This window comes from Narcine bancroftii, chromosome 1, assembly GCF_036971445.1.
Source record: "Narcine bancroftii isolate sNarBan1 chromosome 1, sNarBan1.hap1, whole genome shotgun sequence".
In the NCBI taxonomy this organism is placed as follows: domain Eukaryota; kingdom Metazoa; phylum Chordata; class Chondrichthyes; order Torpediniformes; family Narcinidae; genus Narcine; species Narcine bancroftii.
The window spans coordinates 2603401-2623856 of record NC_091469.1 but is presented as its reverse complement, the minus strand read 5'-3'; the positions used below and the strand labels follow the sequence as shown (position 1 = coordinate 2623856).

At 47.2% G+C, this 20456-nt stretch overlaps 1 protein-coding gene across 1 annotated transcript in view; it reads left to right on the top strand.

Annotated features, from left to right (window-relative positions):
- The first annotated feature begins 5655 nt into the window (after positions 1–5655).
- The window catches only part of LOC138754376 (inactive phospholipid phosphatase 7-like), a 76119-nt gene continuing 61318 nt past the window's right edge, over positions 5656–20456 (top strand). Inside the window, exon 1 of the mRNA XM_069918576.1 lies at positions 5656–6182. Coding sequence (XP_069774677.1) covers positions 5741–6182 — 442 coding nt within the window. The 5' untranslated portion in view covers positions 5656–5740. The remainder of the gene's footprint in view (positions 6183–20456) is intronic.

The following is a 20456-nucleotide window of genomic DNA, read 5'->3' as shown; positions in this document are numbered from 1 at the left end:
GCAACTTCTAATCAGATCAGTAACCAGTATACCATGCAGTGGGAAAGGCTCCCGAGTGCAGTAGGCCCGGAAAGTTTTCCCGGTTCCTCAGAGAATTGGCAGTGTGAAAGGGGCTACCACAGACTCTGGAATGATTTCTCTCACTGCTTCTACCCCATGCATTCTTTAGGACTACCTTGGACCAGTGGGCTAATTTGTTGATACTGCCTCCTCTTTTGACAGGATAACAAATATTTAAGGTATGTGGACAACTTTTATGTTAGTTTTCCAACTCACCTGGAATCACTGGGATTCACCGATGTGTTGCTAACAAGAAACACACACGCATCTTGCATTAGGCTTAAGAGTAGAACCATTGTGTAGAAAGGAATTTGGCAGGGTGCTGAGCTGAGAGCATACTTGATTCCACAGGGGATTGGTTTTTGTGCTCTGTGGCATTGTGAAGAGTTGGAATGAGATCAGTTCCTGTTCACTTATGACAATCCACATACCATGAATGGGTAAGCATGGCTACTAAAGATATTAGATGGAAGGCAGGTCCTTTCAAAATGGCTCGTGGCTTTTGCTCAGAGAGTATTCCATCCCTACCTTGAATAAAGATGTCATTCAGGAAGGCTATCCCTTTGACCCTATCTAAATGAATGATCTACACATATACTCAATGGCATATGGCTGTACATTTAGCCCCTTTCCCAAACATATGATGTACCAATGCAACTTAGAATTGAATATATACATATGAACTGCAATTACTGTTGTAAAACAGCTCATTTGTACACAGCAAGCTCTATTAAAATGTAATACAATATTGAGAAGATAATGCTTAAATCGTACTTTGATTTTGCTTGTGGTTGAGGAGACTGGGGATAATTATCCTGCTCATGTCCTGCTCCCTTCAAAATAGCATGATGGAATGAATCTTTTACATCCACCTGAGTGAACAGGTAGCTTGATGTTTTATCAGGACAGCATTTCAGACAGCCCAACACTAGGTAAATTTGTCTAAATTAGGTGTTCAAGATTAAGCCTGCAGATAGATTTCCAGAACCTACAAACTCATTTTGTCTTCCACTGATGGCCAGATATCAACAGACGTACCTTGATACTGCAGAGTTAGATTTCGGATTTGCTACCAGTTGGCTTGCAGATCATCTGCCTGAAGTAATGAAACAGAAATATGACTGTTTCCATTACAGTCTAATCCAAAATCCTGATACTAATACATGAATAGCAAATCTATTATCTATCTTATGATGTCAATGTGACAGATAAGTTAATCACAACTCTGCTTTGGGTAAGTTAATGCATACTTTATTGGATATAAAGAGTGAGCCACTTAGAAATAAGATGAGTAAAAATTTCTTCTCTCAGATAATTGTGAAACTAAAAATCTCCTTCTTAAAGCATACTCAAGGCTGAAAAAGATGAACGTTTGGACACTGATTATCAAGTGATGTAGGGATAAGATTGGGAACTGGAGGTGAAATTCAAGATCAGCGATGATCTGATTGAACATCAAAGCAAATTTAAGGGATAACTGGGGTTACTCTGTTTCTATTTATTACATTCTTCATAATCTTTGGCTTGGCTTCGCGGACGAAGATTTATGGAGGGGGCAAAAAGTCCACGTCAGCTGCAGGCTCGTTTGTGGCTGACCAGTCCGATGCGGGACAGGCAGACACGATTGCAGCGGTTGCAAGGGAAAATTGGTGGGTTGGGGTTGGGTGTTGGGTTTTTCCTCCTTTGCCTTTTGTCAGTGAGGTGGGCTCTGCGGTCTTCTTCAAAGGAGGCTGCTGCCCGCCAAACTGTGAGGCGCCAAGATGCACGGTTTGAGGCGTTATCAGCCCACTGGCGGTGGTCAATGTGGCAGGCACCAAGAGATTTCTTTAGGCAGTCCTTGTACCTTTTCTTTGGTGCACCTCTGTCACGGTGGCCAGTGGAGAGCTCGCCATATAATACGATCTTGGGAAGGCGATGGTCCTCCATTCTGGAGACGTGACCCATCCAGCGCAGCTGGATCTTCAGCAGCGTGGACTCGATGCTGTCGACCTCTGCCATCTCGAGTACCTCGACGTTAGGGGTGTGAGCGCTCCAACGGATGTTGAGGATGGAGCGGAGACAACGTTCTAGGAGCCGTAGGTGGTGCCGGTAGAGGACCCATGATTCGGAGCCGAACAGGAGTGTGGGTGTGACAACGGCTCTGTATACGCTTATCTTTGTGAGGTTTTTCAGTTGGTTGTTTTTCCAGACTCTTTTGTGTAGTCTTCCAAAGGCGCTATTTGCCTTGGCGAGTCTGTTGTCTATCTCATTGTCGATCCTTGCATCTGATGAAATGGTGCAGCCGAGATAGGTAACTCAAAAAAAAAAAAAAAAATTCTTCATAATAAACATCTGCTAAACACTTCATCTTTGAGGTGAGATTACCTCAAGATTTGTTGTTGTTGTAATTATTTCCAGAAAAGGCGACATCAATGACAGTAAAATCCAACCACATCTCTGCCCCATTGTTCAGCAATATTACTTTCAACAGTAATGTAAAATTGAATTCTGATTTTCACACTAGGTACCTTGACCTGATTCAATTGTGACCAGCTGGTTTCTTAACTCCACCGGCAGTAATCCCACCTCTGCTCTTACTCTCTGGCAATATTCACAGAGAGGAAATTATAGGTTGGAGGAGCACATGGTTAAATTTCCATTTGATGAATGCATTGTGTGATGGCATTTCCCACAGTTAAATGAAAAGGTTAAAGCCAGTCTGATGTTCTTTTTGTGTGTGTTCAGAAATCGAGAGGTTTATTTTACTAAGAGAAAGAGCAGGCCTGTGAGCCTCTTGTTTGTTTCCCCATTCATTCTGATCTGTATCTCAACTCCATTTATCCACCTTGGATCCTAAGATCCCTTCTCCCCTTCCCCACTCCTCCCTCCAATCAATGTGATCTACTGGGATCATTGTAGAAAGAGGGTGTGCAAAATAATTGTCAAAATTATCAAGGAGCCCTTCCGCCCCACATCACTTCTTTCAGTTGCTCCCATCGGGGAAGAGATACAGGAGTATCAGAGCCAGCATCACCAGGCTGAGGAACAGCTTCTTCCCACAGGCAGTGAGAATGGTGAACGACCAAAAGAACTGCTCACGCTAACTGTCCAAAACATTCATATTTGCAAAGGAATATTTGTTTATATATATATATATATATACTTGTCCTGCATACGTATTGTTCGTCTGTATGTGTGTTTGTTTGGTTGTGTGACTGCAAATTTTGCTCTGAGGACCAGAGAACGTTATTTTGTACAATCAGATGACAATAAACTTGACTTAAATATTCAAACCAGTCAAAATGCATCTCATTTTGAAAGGCTCACACAACCTTCAGCATATGCAGAAATATATGGGGGAGTGTTCTTAATTGAAGGAAGAAAGTGCTATAAGGAGTGTTGTAGTTTGTTTGGTGTTTGGTTCATTCTCATAAAATCCAAAGCTAAAGCACCTTTGATATGCTGTCAGCGAATATGACACATCCAAATTTCAACAATGACAAAGGGGATGGATAACAGTTAATTGCACTGAGGGGATAGGTTGATTCAGAACTCTGAGAAAATTTGCTGCACTCCCATGAATGAGCCCAAAAAATCTTCTACTTCCAGGTGAACCCAAAACAACCAGCTAAAACCTTGTTTTAATGTCTTGTTGTAATGTGACAGACCATGAAACAATTTGACAAACTTGCTAATTTATTGATGTGTTTAAAAATAACCATGAGTGGTGCTGTATGTTTGAAAAACTCAAAATACATCAGCAATGAAAAGCCCTCCTAGACGTATGACTACAGTCACACCAAGTGAATGATCATTAACACCCTCGAGGCAACGAAGGATGGTCCCCTGCCTACATCCCATTAAAAAGGTGGGAAGATGCATCTGTAGAGTGTCAGACCAAAGGAGGAAAAACCCAACACCCAACCCCAACCAACCAATTTTCCCCTGCAACCGCTGCAATCGTGTCTGCCTGTCCCGCATCGGACTTGTCAGCCACAAACGAGCCTGCAGCTGACGTGGACTTTTTACCCCCTCCATAAATCTTCGTCCGCGAAGCCAAGCCAAAGAGAGTGTCAGCACCAGTGCAGATCCATTGAACTAAAATACCTATTTCTATGCCAACATGAGGAAAAGTAATTTTTAAAAAAGGCTCAAAGATGTATATTGGTTTAGACACAGTTGTTTACATCTTTACTGCACTATGCATGAATAGAATAGGCAAAAGCACCTGATCATCTTCCACCAGCACCTGAACTATTGTGGTAGCCTGGGAGTTAGTATTTGTCTTTTGCAATAGGGACTCTATGAGAAAGCTTCCTAATCTCTGATGAACATCTCCAACAGTTAAATAATGGCAGAATTTTACAACACAGTAAAAGGTTATTCACCCCACCTTGTCACTGTCCATCAAAGCCCATACTTTAGTCTACACTTTTCTCACAGAGCTGGACATACACCCCTTTTAAAAAAAATTATTCCAAAATAAATCTGTTTTTGCCTTTTGTCAGGCAGGACAGAATAATACAACTCCCAAAGTGGTTGTTTTAGTTGCCCTATAGTTGGGATTATTTTTCAAGTAAAAGCTTTTACATATGTAAAATTTGCAGAGTGCTCTTACTTAAAGAAAACAGTGTCATTTTGAAGACTGGCTGAGCCTCAAAATTACTCCACTGAGGCATCTGAACAATGATTTATCCAATTAGGGAAGAGGTAGATGTAGAACTGGAGATGCTATACAACGAGAAAAATTCCTATGATGCCATTAATGTTAGATGGAAAATGTAGGACTGATTATAGGGAAGTTGTAAAGTGATCCTCATTTGCTCGATGGAACCAAAACTCGAATCAAGTAAGGGAGTGTACAATTCTGTGAGGAGTTCCTGTACTCAGGTTTCCTGAATGGAAGAGATGAAGAGCTGGGTGGATTTTCTCAGTTGTCGCTCAGTGGCACAACCTTTGAAGTATGTAAAAAGTACTTTTATTTTTTTAAATCTCGCATTACCCTTTTGAATTTCATGACATCAGGTCCTCCAGAACACTTTAAAATCAACTTTTGAAATGCAGAGACTGCATTCATGTTCAAGTTCAAATTTATTGTCAGAGTATATACATGACATCACATACAACCCTAAGGTTCTTTATGACAGTGCGGTGGTCTTGAGTTTTCTCCTGGGTTGCTTGCTTCAGTGTTGTGTTGTTTAGTTTTCAAAGAGTCCAGAAAAATATTAGTACCTGTATGTTGGAAACTCTAAACACCATATTTAAGTCTATGTCAACTATCCAGGTTAAAATTGTACAATGAGTAAGCATAATTTTTGCAAAAATAGTGCTTCCAAATCTTTAGTAAAGGGTGTGTTTAAATTGCACTGCCAGCATCCCTGCAGAACATAGGAACTACATATCCCATAGTGTATTGCCAGGACTGCAAAAGAAGCTGAAGGACCAACCCTCCTTGTTATAGCCTGAATTGCCCAAAGGTGGATTGATTTGCTGATTGGCTGGTCCTAATGTCAGTCATCAGTTGCAGCATGTGCAGCTGTCAGGCTTGGATGAGCTGCACAGTAAATAGGTTTTGAATTCTTCCAGTCTAAATTTAACCAGTGCAGGAGTCTGCAAACAACAAGGCTAACAAGTCTCGGTTGCACGCATCAGAGATTTTTTTTTCTCTTTCTCTTTTCATTTCAAAGATAGCCTGCCTGCAATGCCAGCTCAGCATAACAGATCAAGGGCTAAGGAGAGAAACAATCTTTTAAACAGACCTGAGTTTATGTCTCTCAGCCAGCCCACGAAGAGCATTTATGAGGGGAGAAGTTCAGCAAAGAAGTACAGCGGACAGGCAGGACAGCCGTTGCAGGCTCCAGGCGACAGCAAGGAGACTTCCCAGCTACCAGAGGAGGACTGCATGCAGCTCAACCCTTCCTTTAAAGGAATTGCTCTTAATTCTTTGCTGGCTATTGATATCTGCTTGTCCAAAAGGATGGGGGTCTGTGCCAGAAGCTCCTCGTCCTGGAGTAGTGCCAGGCCCATAGTCAAGCTAATTGGAATCACAGGTCATGGCATCCCCTGGATTGGTGGCACAGTCTTCTGCCTAACCAAAAGCAGCACACCAGCAGGCCAGGAGGTCCTTCTAAATCTTCTCATGGGTAAGTTATTTTCTTTTTGGCAATGGAGTGAGTGTCTTGACCATTTACTTTGTCTTGAATTACACCAGATGGCATGAACAATCAACTAAGTGGGTTTGCCAAGAGAAGGGAAAAGCAAAGGGAATTGGGCCAGTGATCACTCTTAAGATAGCAATAGTTTCTGGGCTTGGAATCTATGTTCAAACTTTTGCTCATGGTGTTTTCTTCTGCTTCTATGTAGTGAATGGGTATGCAAACTCCAGCCAATGAGGTCACCAAAAAATCCTCCCCAATCCTTCTTATCATCAAGAGATTTTAATCAAGCAGGATTCTCATCCTCCCTGGGGTGCTTTGGATTCACTTGGATCTGTATATTAATCTCCTAGCTATTGATATGGGCAGAATACAGGGAAAACAATCACAGGGAATTTAGATAAAATGAAGTTTTTCCCCATCAAACTCTTTGCTTGTTTGTGAAACAAATTTTAGGGATGAGAGAGTGTTTGTCTTGGTTTGGGACATTGAGTAGGCCATGTGATGAAAGCCTGAGGAATTAATTTCACTCTTGTATGCTTTCTGGGATTGTGTGATATTACACTTTGAATATTATGGGCTCAGAAGGCTGCGTGTTTGAATCACGTTTGGGTCACCAGTGCAGCAAAGTATTCTATACTGAGCTACATTAGACATCAGTGTACATGTTGTCGAGTTGATGTATACACAGGGAAGTTGATGTACATGCTGTGAAGTCTAGTGCAAGACTGACACCTCCAGGCTTGTATCCTGGGCTTATATACTTCCCGGGGAAGTGAGATAATCAGTGATGTCATCAGCCCAGATAAAAAAACTGTGTTGGATGCAGGTTAATTATCCACATTTGCCACAGCAGATCCACCATTTTGGGAGCTGGTAAGGGGGTCAGCACATGTGGTGCACTGTTAGACAGAATCAGACACACACAAGGTAAAGACTGTACAATGAACTTTAATCCACAAAGACTTCCACAGAGCTAGGCTGACCGTAGCTGCAGTAACTCTGAGTGAGCCTTCAGGAGGCCGGTGCACGCTCATATCCCGGAGGGTGATTGACACCCGACCAGGTGGGGCTTGATCTATTCAGGCCAACTGATTGACAGCTGGCCAGGTGTTGTCCTGACCCCTTGCACTCCTACCGGTACAGAGGTTGTACCACCACGTTCACCCCCCTCTTTAAAATTGTCCAGGGGGGGCAGTAACAAGGAATCGCACCCACTATGTACATACAATATTTACAGGTTGAGACAATTCGGCGGTCGCCAGGGTCTCTGTGACCATCGTAGGGCTGGCTCCTGGTTACTGGTCAGAGGAGAAGTGGGGGGGCTGGCGGCAAAGGTGTGTGTGGCTGGTGTGGTGCCGTGCAGCCAGGGGGGCCGGGGTCGACGTATGCAGGTCGTATTGGATGGGTGGGCGGGTGGGTTTGTCTCCTAAGGGTGAAGTGGGCCCCTGGTGGTCAAGGAGTCCCTGCGTGCCCCATAGCTGCCTGGAGATAGGGATGTATGCCCAGTCAGCATCGGCCTGGGTTGGAGGGTGGCATAGTATGGTGGGTGCTCCTGCTGGTGCCAGGTCCCTGGTTGAGACGGTGCCTTCCCTGCCACTGCCAAACCTAACGTAAGCGTAGTTATGGTTTGCATGAAGGAGGAAAACCTGCTCTACCAGAGCTTCAGCCTTGTGTGTCCGTACATGCTTACGCAGAAGCACTGGTCCCGGGGACGTGAGCCATGTTGGGAGTGACATTCCAGTCGCCAACCTCCTGGGGAATGAGAACAGATGTTCGTGAGGGGTCTCGTTGGTAGCCGTGCACAGCAGTGACCAAATGGCATGGAGTGCCTCGGGCAGGGCGTCCTGCCAGTACTCAATGACCCACCCTTTTGACCTGAGAGCCAGGAGGACTGCCTTCCTGACCACCCCATTCTCGCGTTCCACTTGCCCGTTTGCTCTCGGGTTATAGCTTGTCAAGCGATTGGTTGCGATGCCCCTCGCCATCAGGTACTAGTGCAGCTCGTCGCTCATGAAACGAGACCCCTGGTCGCTGTGGATGAAGGCAGGGTAGCCAAATATGGTGAAAATCTGCTCCAATGCCCTGATGACAGTGGCCGTGGAGGTGTCCGGACAAGGGATGGCGAAATGGAAGCATGAGTATTCATCCACTACGTGAGGAAGTAGACGTTTCAGTTCATGGAAGGCAGGGGCCCTTTGAAGTCCACGCCGAGATGCTCGAAAGGTCGAGTAGCCTTTACAATGTGGGCCTTGGTAGGGGGGGCAGAAGAAGCGGGGTTTACACTCCGCACGGACCCGACAGGCCTCGGTCATGTCCTTGACGTCCCTGATGGTGTATGGCAGATTTCTGGACTTAACAAAATGGTACAACCGGGTGACACCCGGATGGCAGAGGGACACATGCAATGCCTACAACCTGTTGTCATGCAAAGTCGTGCAGGTGCAAGAGAGGGCATCAGGGAAGTCGTTAAAGTTTCCGGTGGTACTGGATGTCGTAGCTGTAGGTTGCCAGCTTGACTCTCCAGTGCAGGATCTTATCGTTCTTGATCTTGCTCTTGTGGGTCTGTGAGGAATGTGAATCTCCTGCTGGCCAGGTAGTGGCGCCAGTGGCGGACCGCTTCCACAATCGCCTGGGCCTCCTTTTCAATGGCGGAATGCGCTAGCTTGGAGCCGTGGAAGGTCCTGGAGAAGAAGGTGACGGGGCGTTTCCCCCCCCCCCCCCCTTGGTTGAGGGTAGCAGCGAGGGCCAACTTGGAGGCATTGCTCTCCACCTGGAAGGGGGAGTCCTCATCCACAACCTGCATGTGGCGTCTGCGATGTCTTGCCTGATATGCAGGTGAAGGCTGCCTGTGCCTCAAGTGGGAGGGGAAACGTTGTGGCTTGGGCCAGTGGGTGGACCTTGTCCGAGAAGCGAGGGACCCACTGCGAGTAATAAGAGAACAGGCCCAGGAACCTGCGTGGGGGGGAGGGGTAACTCCATTAATGGGCGCATCCTTTCCGGATCTGGGCCGACGATTCCATGGGCCACGATGTACCCCAGGATGGTGAGGTGGGTGGTGCTGAACACACACTTCTCCTTGTTGTAAGTGAGGGTCAGCTCTGTGATCGTCTGAAGGAATTTTTCCAGGTTAGCATCGTGGTCCTGCTGGTCATGGGTGCAGATAGTGACGTTATCCAGATATGGGAATGTTGCCTTCAGCTTGTGCCGGTCTACCATGTGATCCATCTTCTGCTGGAAGACGGAGACCCTGTTTGTGACCCCAAAAGGAACCCAGCGTAACTGGTACAGGTGCCCGTCCACCTCGAAGGCGGTGTAGGGCTTGTCCTTTGGGTGGATAGGGATTTGGTGATACGTCGGCCAGGTCAATCATGGAGAAAACCCAGTAGCGGGCTATCTCAATGACCATGTTGGCGATCCTCGGCAGGGAGTAGCCATCAGCTGGGTGTACTGATTAATGGTCTGGCTGTAATCCACAACCATCCTTGGCTTACTTCCCCCTTTGACCACCAGGACTTGGGTTCTCCAAGGGCTGTTACTGGGCTCTATAATGCCTTCCACCAGGAGTCGCCGCACCTCTGCCTTAATGAAGTCCCTGTCTGCAGCGCAATAGTGTGTACTTCTGGTGGCGATCGGCTTGCAGCCTAGTGTAAGATCTGGAAAAAGCGCCGGTGGGGTGATGCACAGTGTGGAGAGGCCGCAGGTTGGCCGGGGCTGGTAGGTTGGCATGCTTGGCAATGTGAGTGGATGTTGGGGCCCCCCGAAGGCAAGGGTGACACTCTGCAGGAGGCACTGGAAATCCAGGCCCAGGAGGAGTGGTGCGCAGAGTTTGGCATGACCAGGAGCCTGAATCCTGTGTAAGTCTCCCCTTCCACCATTATATCGACCGACCAGCGCCCGAGGGAACCAATAGTCTTATCCTTGGTGGTGAGGGCGATCGAGCAGGTGGTGGGGTGGACCTTTAACCTTAGGGAGTGGGCCACACTCGGGTGAATGAAGCTCTTGGTGCTGCCACTGTCCAACAGGCACTTTGTTACCTGCTCGTTGACTCACATGTCCATCATCGAGTGCCCGAGATTGTGGGGGATGTCCCTGGTCAGCATGGAGGTGGCCAGGACTGTCTCGGTGTCGGAGTCGTAGCTATCCGGAGGGATGAGGGGTGTCAATAGGGCGGCCTGGTCAATGCCCGTTTTGACCACGTCAACATCGGTCATGAGGTGCAGCGTGTGGTAGCCGATGGCTTCCAGAGGCATGGGGAGCGTCAGTAGAGTGGCCTGGTCATCGCCCGTGTTGACTACGCCATTCTCAACATCGTTGGAGGCCCTCCATGCTGGGCATTGCCTGGCCAAGATGGCAGCTATGTGGCTGGCCTCCTTCACCAGCCATGTCTGCTGCGCCGGAGGAAGTGACATCATCACGGCTGGTTGCAGTGACATCGTTACATCGGCTGGAAGTGACGTCGCTGAAGTTCTCAGTGAGCAGTGAGGGTGGGAGCTGGTGCAGATGCTCAGGGAACATGCTGCGACGGTCGCTGGCAGGGCCGGATGTTGCGTGGTCGAAGTCGGGGAAGGGGGAAGTCATCGTGGGGACAATGGCGCTGCCCGGCACGCACACATGGGGGAGATGGGGAGGTCATAGAGGGCTGCTGAGCTGCTGGCAGGTTTAGAGAGGCACACTTGTGCAAAGTGGCCTTTCTTGCCGCATCGGGAACAATACTGGTTCCTAGCTGGGCAGTTTTGGCACGATCGTTGATCTGACCCACACCAGGACCCACAGTACTTACAGGGGCGCTGGGCCCCTGCCACAGTGACGTTCTCCTCCCCAGCTTGGCCTGGTGCTGCAGCTGCAGTTGCAGTGTGAGAGGGCCATGAGGGAGCCTGGGGGAACCTGGAATCGAAGGCTTTGATGTGCAGGGCTGCTGCTTCCATGGTTTGGACCACTTCCACAGTCCTGGTTAGGGCATAGATGTTTTCCAGCTTCTGCTGGATGGCCCTCAAGCGTAGCCCTCGGACGAAGGTATCCTGGATCAGCCTCTTGACCTCCTCTACACCTACTCCGGGTTCAGCCAGACACGGTCGGGCCAACTCTTGCAAGTGTCCCAGGTAAGATTCAGCCGTCTCCCTGGGCTGCTGGGCTCGGGTGTTGAGGAGGTACCTTGCACAGACCACATTCATGGGGGGCTTGTACAAGTTCTCGAGAGTGTCCATTGCGCTCTTGTATGTGGGGCAGCCTTTGGTTACCTGGAAGGCGCGGGGAATCATCTTTGACCGGAGTAGGACCAACCTCTTCCGATCAGAGTCCAGGATATCGCCCTCGTGTGCCTCGATGATTGCCTCGACCGCATGCTGCCAGATCTCGAAGTGTGTCTGGGCTTCCAGGTGGTGTGGGTCAACTTCGAGGCTCCATGCGCACAGGAGTTTTTCCAAGGCAGCTGTGGGAAAAATTTGTGGATTAAATTGTGGTGCGCTATTAGACAGAATCAGACACACACAAGGTAAAGACTGTACAACAGGCTTTAATCCACAAAGACTTCCACAGAGCCAGGCTGGCTGTGGCTGCTGCAACTCTGATTGAGGCCTCAGGAGGCCGGCGCAGGCTTATATCCCAGAGGGTGATTGACACCCAGCCGGGTAGGGCTTGATCCATTCAGGCCGACAGATTGGCAGTCGGCCAGGTCCCCTTACACTCCTGGTATCTTTTTCAGGTACCAGCCTGTCCCCTTACACTCCTGCAGGTACAGAGATTGCCCCCTGCAGTAGGCCGGTGCTGTACCACCACACCGCAATAGCTTTTTTCAGTGGGTTCCTTATTTCTAAATTAATCTTAATCAGAGCAGTAAGCTTTGTCAGAAACACCCAAGTGACTCATATGCAATGATGCATCTTTTCTCTCTTCATGATACCTGTAGATCTCTCCAATGATTTATGAAACTGTTGCTCATTCTGTATGTTCACCAAGATTGAACAACACCAATGTTTGCATTTATAAGGCACTGTTAACGTACTGAGGTGCACGAGGAGAAAGCTTGACTGCATAACAGAATGGAATTTTCGGGCAAATGACCAAAAATTTGGTCAGTCGGATTTTAAAGAGTGCCTTACCAAAATATAAAGAGGCGTAATATGGAGAGACTACACCAGAATATTGGCTCTGTGAATTTAGTCATCTAAGAGGACAGCTAGGAAATCAACTTAATATCACAGCATGAGAAGAACTTTCTGATCCGGTTCTCTCCCTCAGGTCAACATCGGCTTGGATTTAGTTTTCAGGTGCCTGAAGGGGGATTTAAACCACAGTTGAAAGTCACCCATGTGACTTTCTGCTTTTATTTTTCTATGCTGCTATAAATGAATACAAGGATGTAAAAAGATTTGCAATGAAGAGAGTGATGCTGAGGTAAGTTGCAGGCTGTGTTGGAATAGACATCTCTACCTGACTGATGTAACTCTCATAGAGAGAAGTAGGGGGGACACTAGCTGATCCTGGGAGCTGTCACTCCCAATAGGTGGCACAGTGGGTAGTGTTGCTGCCTCACAGCTCCAGTGACCTGTGTTCAATTCTGACTTCAGTGCTGGCTGTGTGGCATTCATATGTTCTCCCTGTGACTTTGAGGAACTCCAAAGAGGTGCTAATTGAACAATTAAATGACCACCATATAAAATTAAATTGCCACTACTGTATAGGATCAGGGAGAAAGTGAGAGGAATGGAGGAAATTTAAAAATGGGATGAGTGTGGAATTAATCTAAATGGTAGGATTGGCCAGGCAATTAACCCTTATGTCAATGGGAAGAGAATCAAGGTGGAGTTGATGAGGATGTGACTGAGATTCATTTACAGGGGATTGAGAGTAATGGGATGCTCTAAGAGTTGTGTGGACTTGAAGTGACAAATGGTTTCCTTGTAAGAAATATAAAAACTGACATTGATATGAGGAATACCATTGTCAATGCCCAGAGCACTAACTTGTCAGTCACAGCAGTGCATTAACTGACAGTCACGAGCTGTATCTGTAGTAGTGGACACTGGGGTAGGAAACCTGACAACAGAACTTTAATGGCCACTGACACTGAGAACAATAACTGTCACTGGAAACAGTGACTGATACCAACAGTGGGGACAGTAATTGATACCAAGAATAGTAACTGAGAGTGTGATTGGTAACTGACACCGTGGACGGTAATTGATATTGGGATTAAAACTGACTGTGGGAGCAGTAACTATGATTGGGAGAAGTAACTCACATAGTTGTGCAGCATGGAAACAGGCTCTTCAGCTTGCTGAGTCTGTACCACCACCAGGCACCAAATTACGTTGTCATCAACAGAAAAACAGTAACCAATACTTGGAACGATGACAGATACTGGAAGCAGCAACTAACTACAAGAGCATTAATGATATTGGTTTGAGAAACTGAAGCTGGATCTAATGCCAATACTAGGAGAAGCTCAATTCCAATGCCATCTACAAGTTTGCTGATGACACCATGGTTGTTGGCAGAATCACAAATGGCAATGAGGAAACGTACAGGAGGAAGATACCACTTGTTGAGTGGTGTCACACCAATAACGTTAGCAAAACCAAGAAGATGAATGTGAACTTCAGGAGGAAGTCGAGAGAACATGAACCATTCCACATCAAGGGCTCAATAATGGAGAGGGTCAAGAACTTCAAGTTTCTGGGTGTCAACATCTCCAAGGATCTGTTCTGGAGCCTCCGTGTCAATGCAAGCTTGAAGAAGACTTGCCAGCAGCTATTCTTTGTGAGGTGTTTAAGGAGATTTGGTATATCTCCGAAGGCTCTTTAAAAACTTCGAAAGGTGTACCGTGGAGAGCGTTCTGGCTGGTTGCATTACTGCCCGAGGTGTCAATTCTCAGGACAAGAAAAGAACTCCAGAAGGTTGTTATCTCGGCCTGTGACATCACGGGCACCAGACTCCACTCCATCAAGGACATCTACATAAGGAGGTGTCTTTAAAAAAAATGCAGCCTCTATCCTCAAGGCCATCACCCAGGCCATGCCTTTTTCACTCTGCTACCATCAGGAGCCTGAAGATGAGCACTCAGCGACACAAGGACAGTTTCTTTCCCACTGCCATCAGATTCCTGAATGATCAATGAACCAAAGACAATGCCTCACTTTGACTTTTCGTGCACTATTTTTATTTATTTTTGTAAGGTGATTTATATAAATGTTTGTACTGTGATGCTGCCACAAAACAATGAATTTTGAGGCTTGTTCATGACAATAAATTCTGATTCTAAAAGTATCAGACACTAACAGTGGGAGCAATACCCAACAATAACTGATGCTGCTTGTGGTAACCAATTACAGGAACACAAGTGATACGGAGAGCAGAATCTGACACCAGAAGCAGTAACCAGCATCAGGTGCGGTTACTGACATCAATTCCTCTCAACTGGAATCGTAACTGATAGAGGAAGCTCCAATTGTCTCCAGAGCAGTGGCAAGTGATAGAAACAGTAGGAACTGACATTGATGCCAGGAAGTGGCAGAAACTAAATTTAGGAGTAAACCGTACCGAGAGCAGGAATTGAAACCAGGAGAAGTATCTGAGCAGAAACTGACATTAAAAGCAGTATCTGAGCCCAACACCAGGAGTACTAACTGACCTTGACACCAAGAGCAGAGTCTAGCACCGGGAGTTGAGAAGAGAGAACTTAAGGCAACAAGTTGCTGTGATCTGCATTTCCCCGTCCAGAATTCAACGCAAGTAGGTTTAACCTATACTCACAAAAGGCACATTAAATAAAGAGTTGAATTTTGATATATTTAGTAACACTATGGAGAAAGGGAAGAGTCTGTTCAGGCCACTGACTCCAGTGTGATGCGTTGAATCATCTCCTTTTTCACTGAAAGATTCCATAAAATTGTTTTTTTTTAATTCCAAAGGACTTATTAATTATCTAATTGTTTAATCAGCATTCCTGATGCAGTTCATTGATTGCCCTTCTGTCAATAACGTAGAGCTGGTTAGGTTGAAGACTGACCCTCCCACTGAGAGCACCTGGTCCAAATCTTGATTGAGCTCTCATAACATGACGTATGGGAATTTTATTGAGAGCCAAAGACTGTTATCAGCTGGATTGCCTTGTAAACACATTGATGCAATCTGATATGAAATAGAGTGCAAGTGTCTTTTAATAGATCTGCTGTCTATTGCATTAGGTGCAGGATAGAAACAAAATATCTTTGTGACTGAACAATAGATTCTTGATCTCTTATGCAGTTTGAAGCGAACCAGACACTTATATCTTGTTAATTGAGTGTTTTTGTTTGATAAGAGAAAAATGCAGTGTTCATTTTATAACCTTGCAATGTCCTAAAGTATAGACACGTGAATGAGTTGATTGTAAAGAAGTATCTTCTAACCGTAGTCACACAGAAATTGTATCTATAGATTATTTTTTAGTTTGTAACAATGGTAATCCATGCATTTTGTATTATGAGATTTGCATATTAAAAATTACAGGAAAATTTCCCCTCCTTCGCCCTCTTATTGAGAAGATTAAGGGTGAAATCATCGAGGTATTTGAGTCAAACTATTTCTTCTGGAAGGACAGTCCAGAATATGGGAGATGAATTGTCATGTGGTTCAATGATATCTCTTTTGCTGATGTCTCAGAAGGTTAGCTTTTATTTAACTGCGGACCCATCTATTTTCTTTGATAGATGCATGGCACTAATTTGGTGGAGAACAGGAAGGTTGTCCCTAGAGTCTTGGCTGATACTTCTCTCTCCATCAACCATTTCTAAAGCTTATCATTTGGTGTTTATGACCCTGCTGTATGTCAGCGTTGCTATGAACAAGTAGCATTTTGCACTAGTTATAGTACAGACTTGCAGAAAAGTTCCATTGGCCAATAAGTGAAAGCAGTTCTTAATATTTCCTTACAATTAGGTGTAGGCTGTTTTGAAAGATGTCAGGAAGTACTGCTATACTGCTTCACACAAAGGACAAGTGAAATGTGGAAAAGCACCATCAAAAATTATATCGAGGCCAAGGCTCAATTGAAAGTGTCAGAAGTGAGATTGCCAGATGTTTTGTTGTTGTTGGGTATGAGATGTGGTAAGAATGTGAGGATTATGGAACATGGAATGAGGTGGAAACAAGACTTGATCTTTGAACAATAGAATAGTTTTCTGCAGTGAACAACTAATCTCTGTTGCCTTATGAACCGAGGCTTGGAAGTTGACATAGAACTATTCAGCAAGAAAATGGGCCCTTTGTCCCATTTTGCTCATGCCAACAAGGTTGTTTATCCTATCTAGTCCCATTGTCTATGTTTGACCCAGACCCTTCCTTTACTATTCAAGTTGAAATATCTTTTAAATGTCACATTTATGCCTATCTCTACAGCTTCCTCTGGAAGTTCATACCTGTAGTGTTGGGAAGAGTATCAGGTTCAGTGGGTTCACAGACAATCACAGGTAACTTTAATGAACACACAGGAGACAAATAGAAGAGAATGTCAAACGATACTCAATTACTACATTACTAAACAACTATATAGACATTCACATTGGACCCAGGTTTGACTCTGACACCAGTGGCCACCTATACCCTACATGCTCACACAAGCGTACACGTTCTACAGATGGACTTTCACACACACACCCAGTTCCCTGTATCAATGAGGGATGTGGCTCTCTGTAAGTACTGATCTATCACAGTACTTTGGTTCAGCTTAAGTATAGTGCACACTTACCCACAACATTTCCAGAGATGCCCACAGTAGCGACCTGATGTGGAACGATGGCTGGGGCTTAGATCACAAGGCAGAGAGAAAGAGTTGACGTTACATACAGTTCTGATCTGGCCACCTAGCTAATCACGACCCAACATCATTTAAATGAGCCAACGGTGAGGTGGGCACTAATTAATTGCTGGAGTCCAACTTGATTGGCAGATGATGTGACTTCTAAATAATTTTCAGACAGGAAGGACGTGACCACCCGCAATCCACAATATTCCAGACAGGTAGGGACAATCCACATATAACAATGCCATGTACCCACTAGTGTGTAAACGTTGCCCTTTGGATACTATTAAATCTTTCCCCTTCACTTAAAAACCTATTCCCTGAAGTCTGGAATCCCCTACTCTGGGTAAAAAGAAAAGACTGCGGTCTGCTGTTATAGCAGGGTTTTATCTTCCAGTAGCTACCATTTAATTTCTCCACCCATTCCCATAATAGCATGTTTGTCCATGGTCTCATGCATTGCCCAACTGTGACCACCCTCAAATCAGAGGAATAACACCTTGTATTCCATCTGGACACCCTCCAACTAGATGGCAATAACATAAACTTCTTCAGTTTCTGTTAAGATCCCTCCCATCTCTTTTGTTCCCTATCCATATGTCTCCTTTCCTCCAGCTCTCCTCCCCTTGCATCTCTCTTTTTCCCTATCCCTCCATCTCCTTTCTTCCAACTCTGCAATCATGGAACTACTCAATCAATTCTCAGCTTTTCCCTCCTGCCCTCCTATCCGCCCACTTCTTAGCCTGTGTTCCTCCCCCTCCCTTTATTATTCAGGAGCTTGTCTACTTTTTCATACCTTGACAAAAGGCTCATGCCCAAAATGTTACTTGTATATCTTTGCTTCCTAAGGATGCTGAGTTTATCCAACAATTGTGGGCATTTACTGTGACCATTCACTTCAGCTATTCCCTTACTGACTTTATATACCTCCTCCATAAGGTCACTCTCCATAAGGTCACTCTCAGGTCCTATGCTCTGCGGATGAAGTCCCAGCATATCTAACCTCCCTTTGTAACTCGAGCCCTCCAGACCCAGTCATATCGATGTGAATCTTGCAAACAATATTCCTATAAACTTTCTGGAATCTTGAAGAATTTCACTTTCCTGCTGACCTCCTAACTTCAGTGCAAGAAATGCCAATCATTCTAATTTGGGAAACAATTTCTAAACAATTTCTGAAGACTGATTTGGAATGAAACCTATTTAAGCATAGTTCCAGAAATAGCCTGATCAATGGGACACAAGGGAAAATATACTGCAGAAAGTTGGTGAACACTGTTCCTTTATTTCTGTGTTTGAATCTGGACCACATAACATTGGGATTGAAATCTTCATACAGCTGGATATAAGACTCATACGTTGCATGGTTTTGGTCAGACTTGCCCTTGTTTATGAGAACAGGAGTGGGACATGTAGTCACTCAAGCTTGTTTGGTCATTCAGTGGTTGATTAACTCCTTTTGTCTTCTTTGCCCATATACCTCAATACAGTAGGTCCAAAAATCCAGATGTCAGAAATCTAGACTACCCGAGAATCCAGACTTGAAAACTCTCAAACTTGTAAAATACAGTGGGATTTTGTGTGCTTGCGTGTGTAAGTACCACAGATGCCCAGCGGCATTTTTCTTTTTCTTTAAAACTGCTTGTTTTGATAAATGAAACCTGCTGTATTTGGTAATGAATAAACTATCAAAATGTACCTGTTCATCTCTTCTTTATTCCTCCTTACATTTGAATTTTAAAAATAAGGTGTCACGGTTGATATGATGGTTAGCGCAATGCCTTTACAACAGTAGTAATCATAACCTACGACCCAAGGACTTCGCTGCCACGTCCCAGCTTGCTTGGCCACGGCACACGAACCATGTGTGTAAAGGGTGGGTCCAGTACTGCGCGCACTGCACTCCACCTAAAAGCTCCTTTGCGCAGGCCCGAGGACGGGTCCACGTCCTCCCCCTCCACGTCCTCCCCCTCCACGTCCTCCCCCTCCACGTCCTCCCCCTCCACGTCCTCCCCCTCCACGTCCTCCCCCTCCACGTCCTCCCCCTCCACGTCCTCCCCCTCCACGTCCTCCCCCTCCACGTCCTCCCCCTCCACGTCCTCCCCCTCCACGTCCTCCCCCTCCACGTCCTCCCCCTCCACGTCCTCCCCCTCCACGTCCTCCCCCTCCACGTCCTCCCCCTCCACGTCCTCCCCCTCCACGTCCTCCCCCTCCACGTCCTCCCCCTCCACGTCCTCCCCCTCCACGTCCTCCCCCTCCACGTCCTCCCCCTCCACGTCCTCCCCCTCCACGTCCTCCCCCTCCACGTCCTCCCCCTCCACGTCCTCCCCCTCCACGTCCTCCCCCTCCACGTCCTCCCCCTCCACGTCCTCCCCCTCCACGTCCTCCCCCTCCACGTCCTCCCCCTCCACGTCCTCCCCCTCCACGTCCTCCCCCTCCACGTCCTCCCCCTCCACGTCCTCCCCCTCCACGTCCTCCCCCTCCACGTCCTCCCCCTCCACGTCCTCCCCCTCCACGTCCTCCCCCTCCACGTCCTCCCCCTCCACGTCCTCCCCCTCCACGTCCTCCCCCTCCACGTCCTCCCCCTCCACGTCCTCCCCCTCCACGTCCTCCCCCTCCACGTCCTCCCCCTCCACGTCCTCCCCCTCCACGTCCTCCCCCTCCACGTCCTCCCCCTCCACGTCCTCCCCCTCCACGTCCTCCCCCTCCACGTCCTCCCCCTCCACGTCCTCCCCCTCCACGTCCTCCCCCTCCACGTCCTCCCCCTCCACGTCCTCCCCCTCCACGTCCTCCCCCTCCACGTCCTCCCCCTCCACGTCCTCCCCCTCCACGTCCTCCCCCTCCACGTCCTCCCCCTCCACGTCCTCCCCCTCCACGTCCTCCCCCTCCACGTCCTCCCCCTCCACGTCCTCCCCCTCCACGTCCTCCCCCTCCACGTCCTCCCCCTCCACGTCCTCCCCCTCCACGTCCTCCCCCTCCACGTCCTCCCCCTCCACGTCCTCCCCCTCCACGTCCTCCCCCTCCACGTCCTCCCCCTCCACGTCCTCCCCCTCCACGTCCTCCCCCTCCACGTCCTCCCCCTCCACGTCCTCCCCCTCCACGTCCTCCCCCTCCACGTCCTCCCCCTCCACGTCCTCCCCCTCCACGTCCTCCCCCTCAAAAGATGCTCACAAACTCAAGCTAGCATGCTGGAACATCAGAACCATGCTAGTCAAGGCTGACAGCCACCGACCTGAACGTCGGTCTGCCCTCATTGCACATGAACTCCTCAGACTTGACATCGACATAGCCGCTCTCAGTGAAGTCCGCCTTGCAGATGTAGGCAGCCTCCAAGAACGCGGCGCGGGCTACACACTCTACTAGTCTGGCAAGCCTATGGTGAACGACGCCTATCTGGTGTAGGCTTCATGGTCAAGAACTCCATTGCCTCCAAACTCGAAAACCTCCCGACAGGCCACTCTGACCGGATCATGTCCATG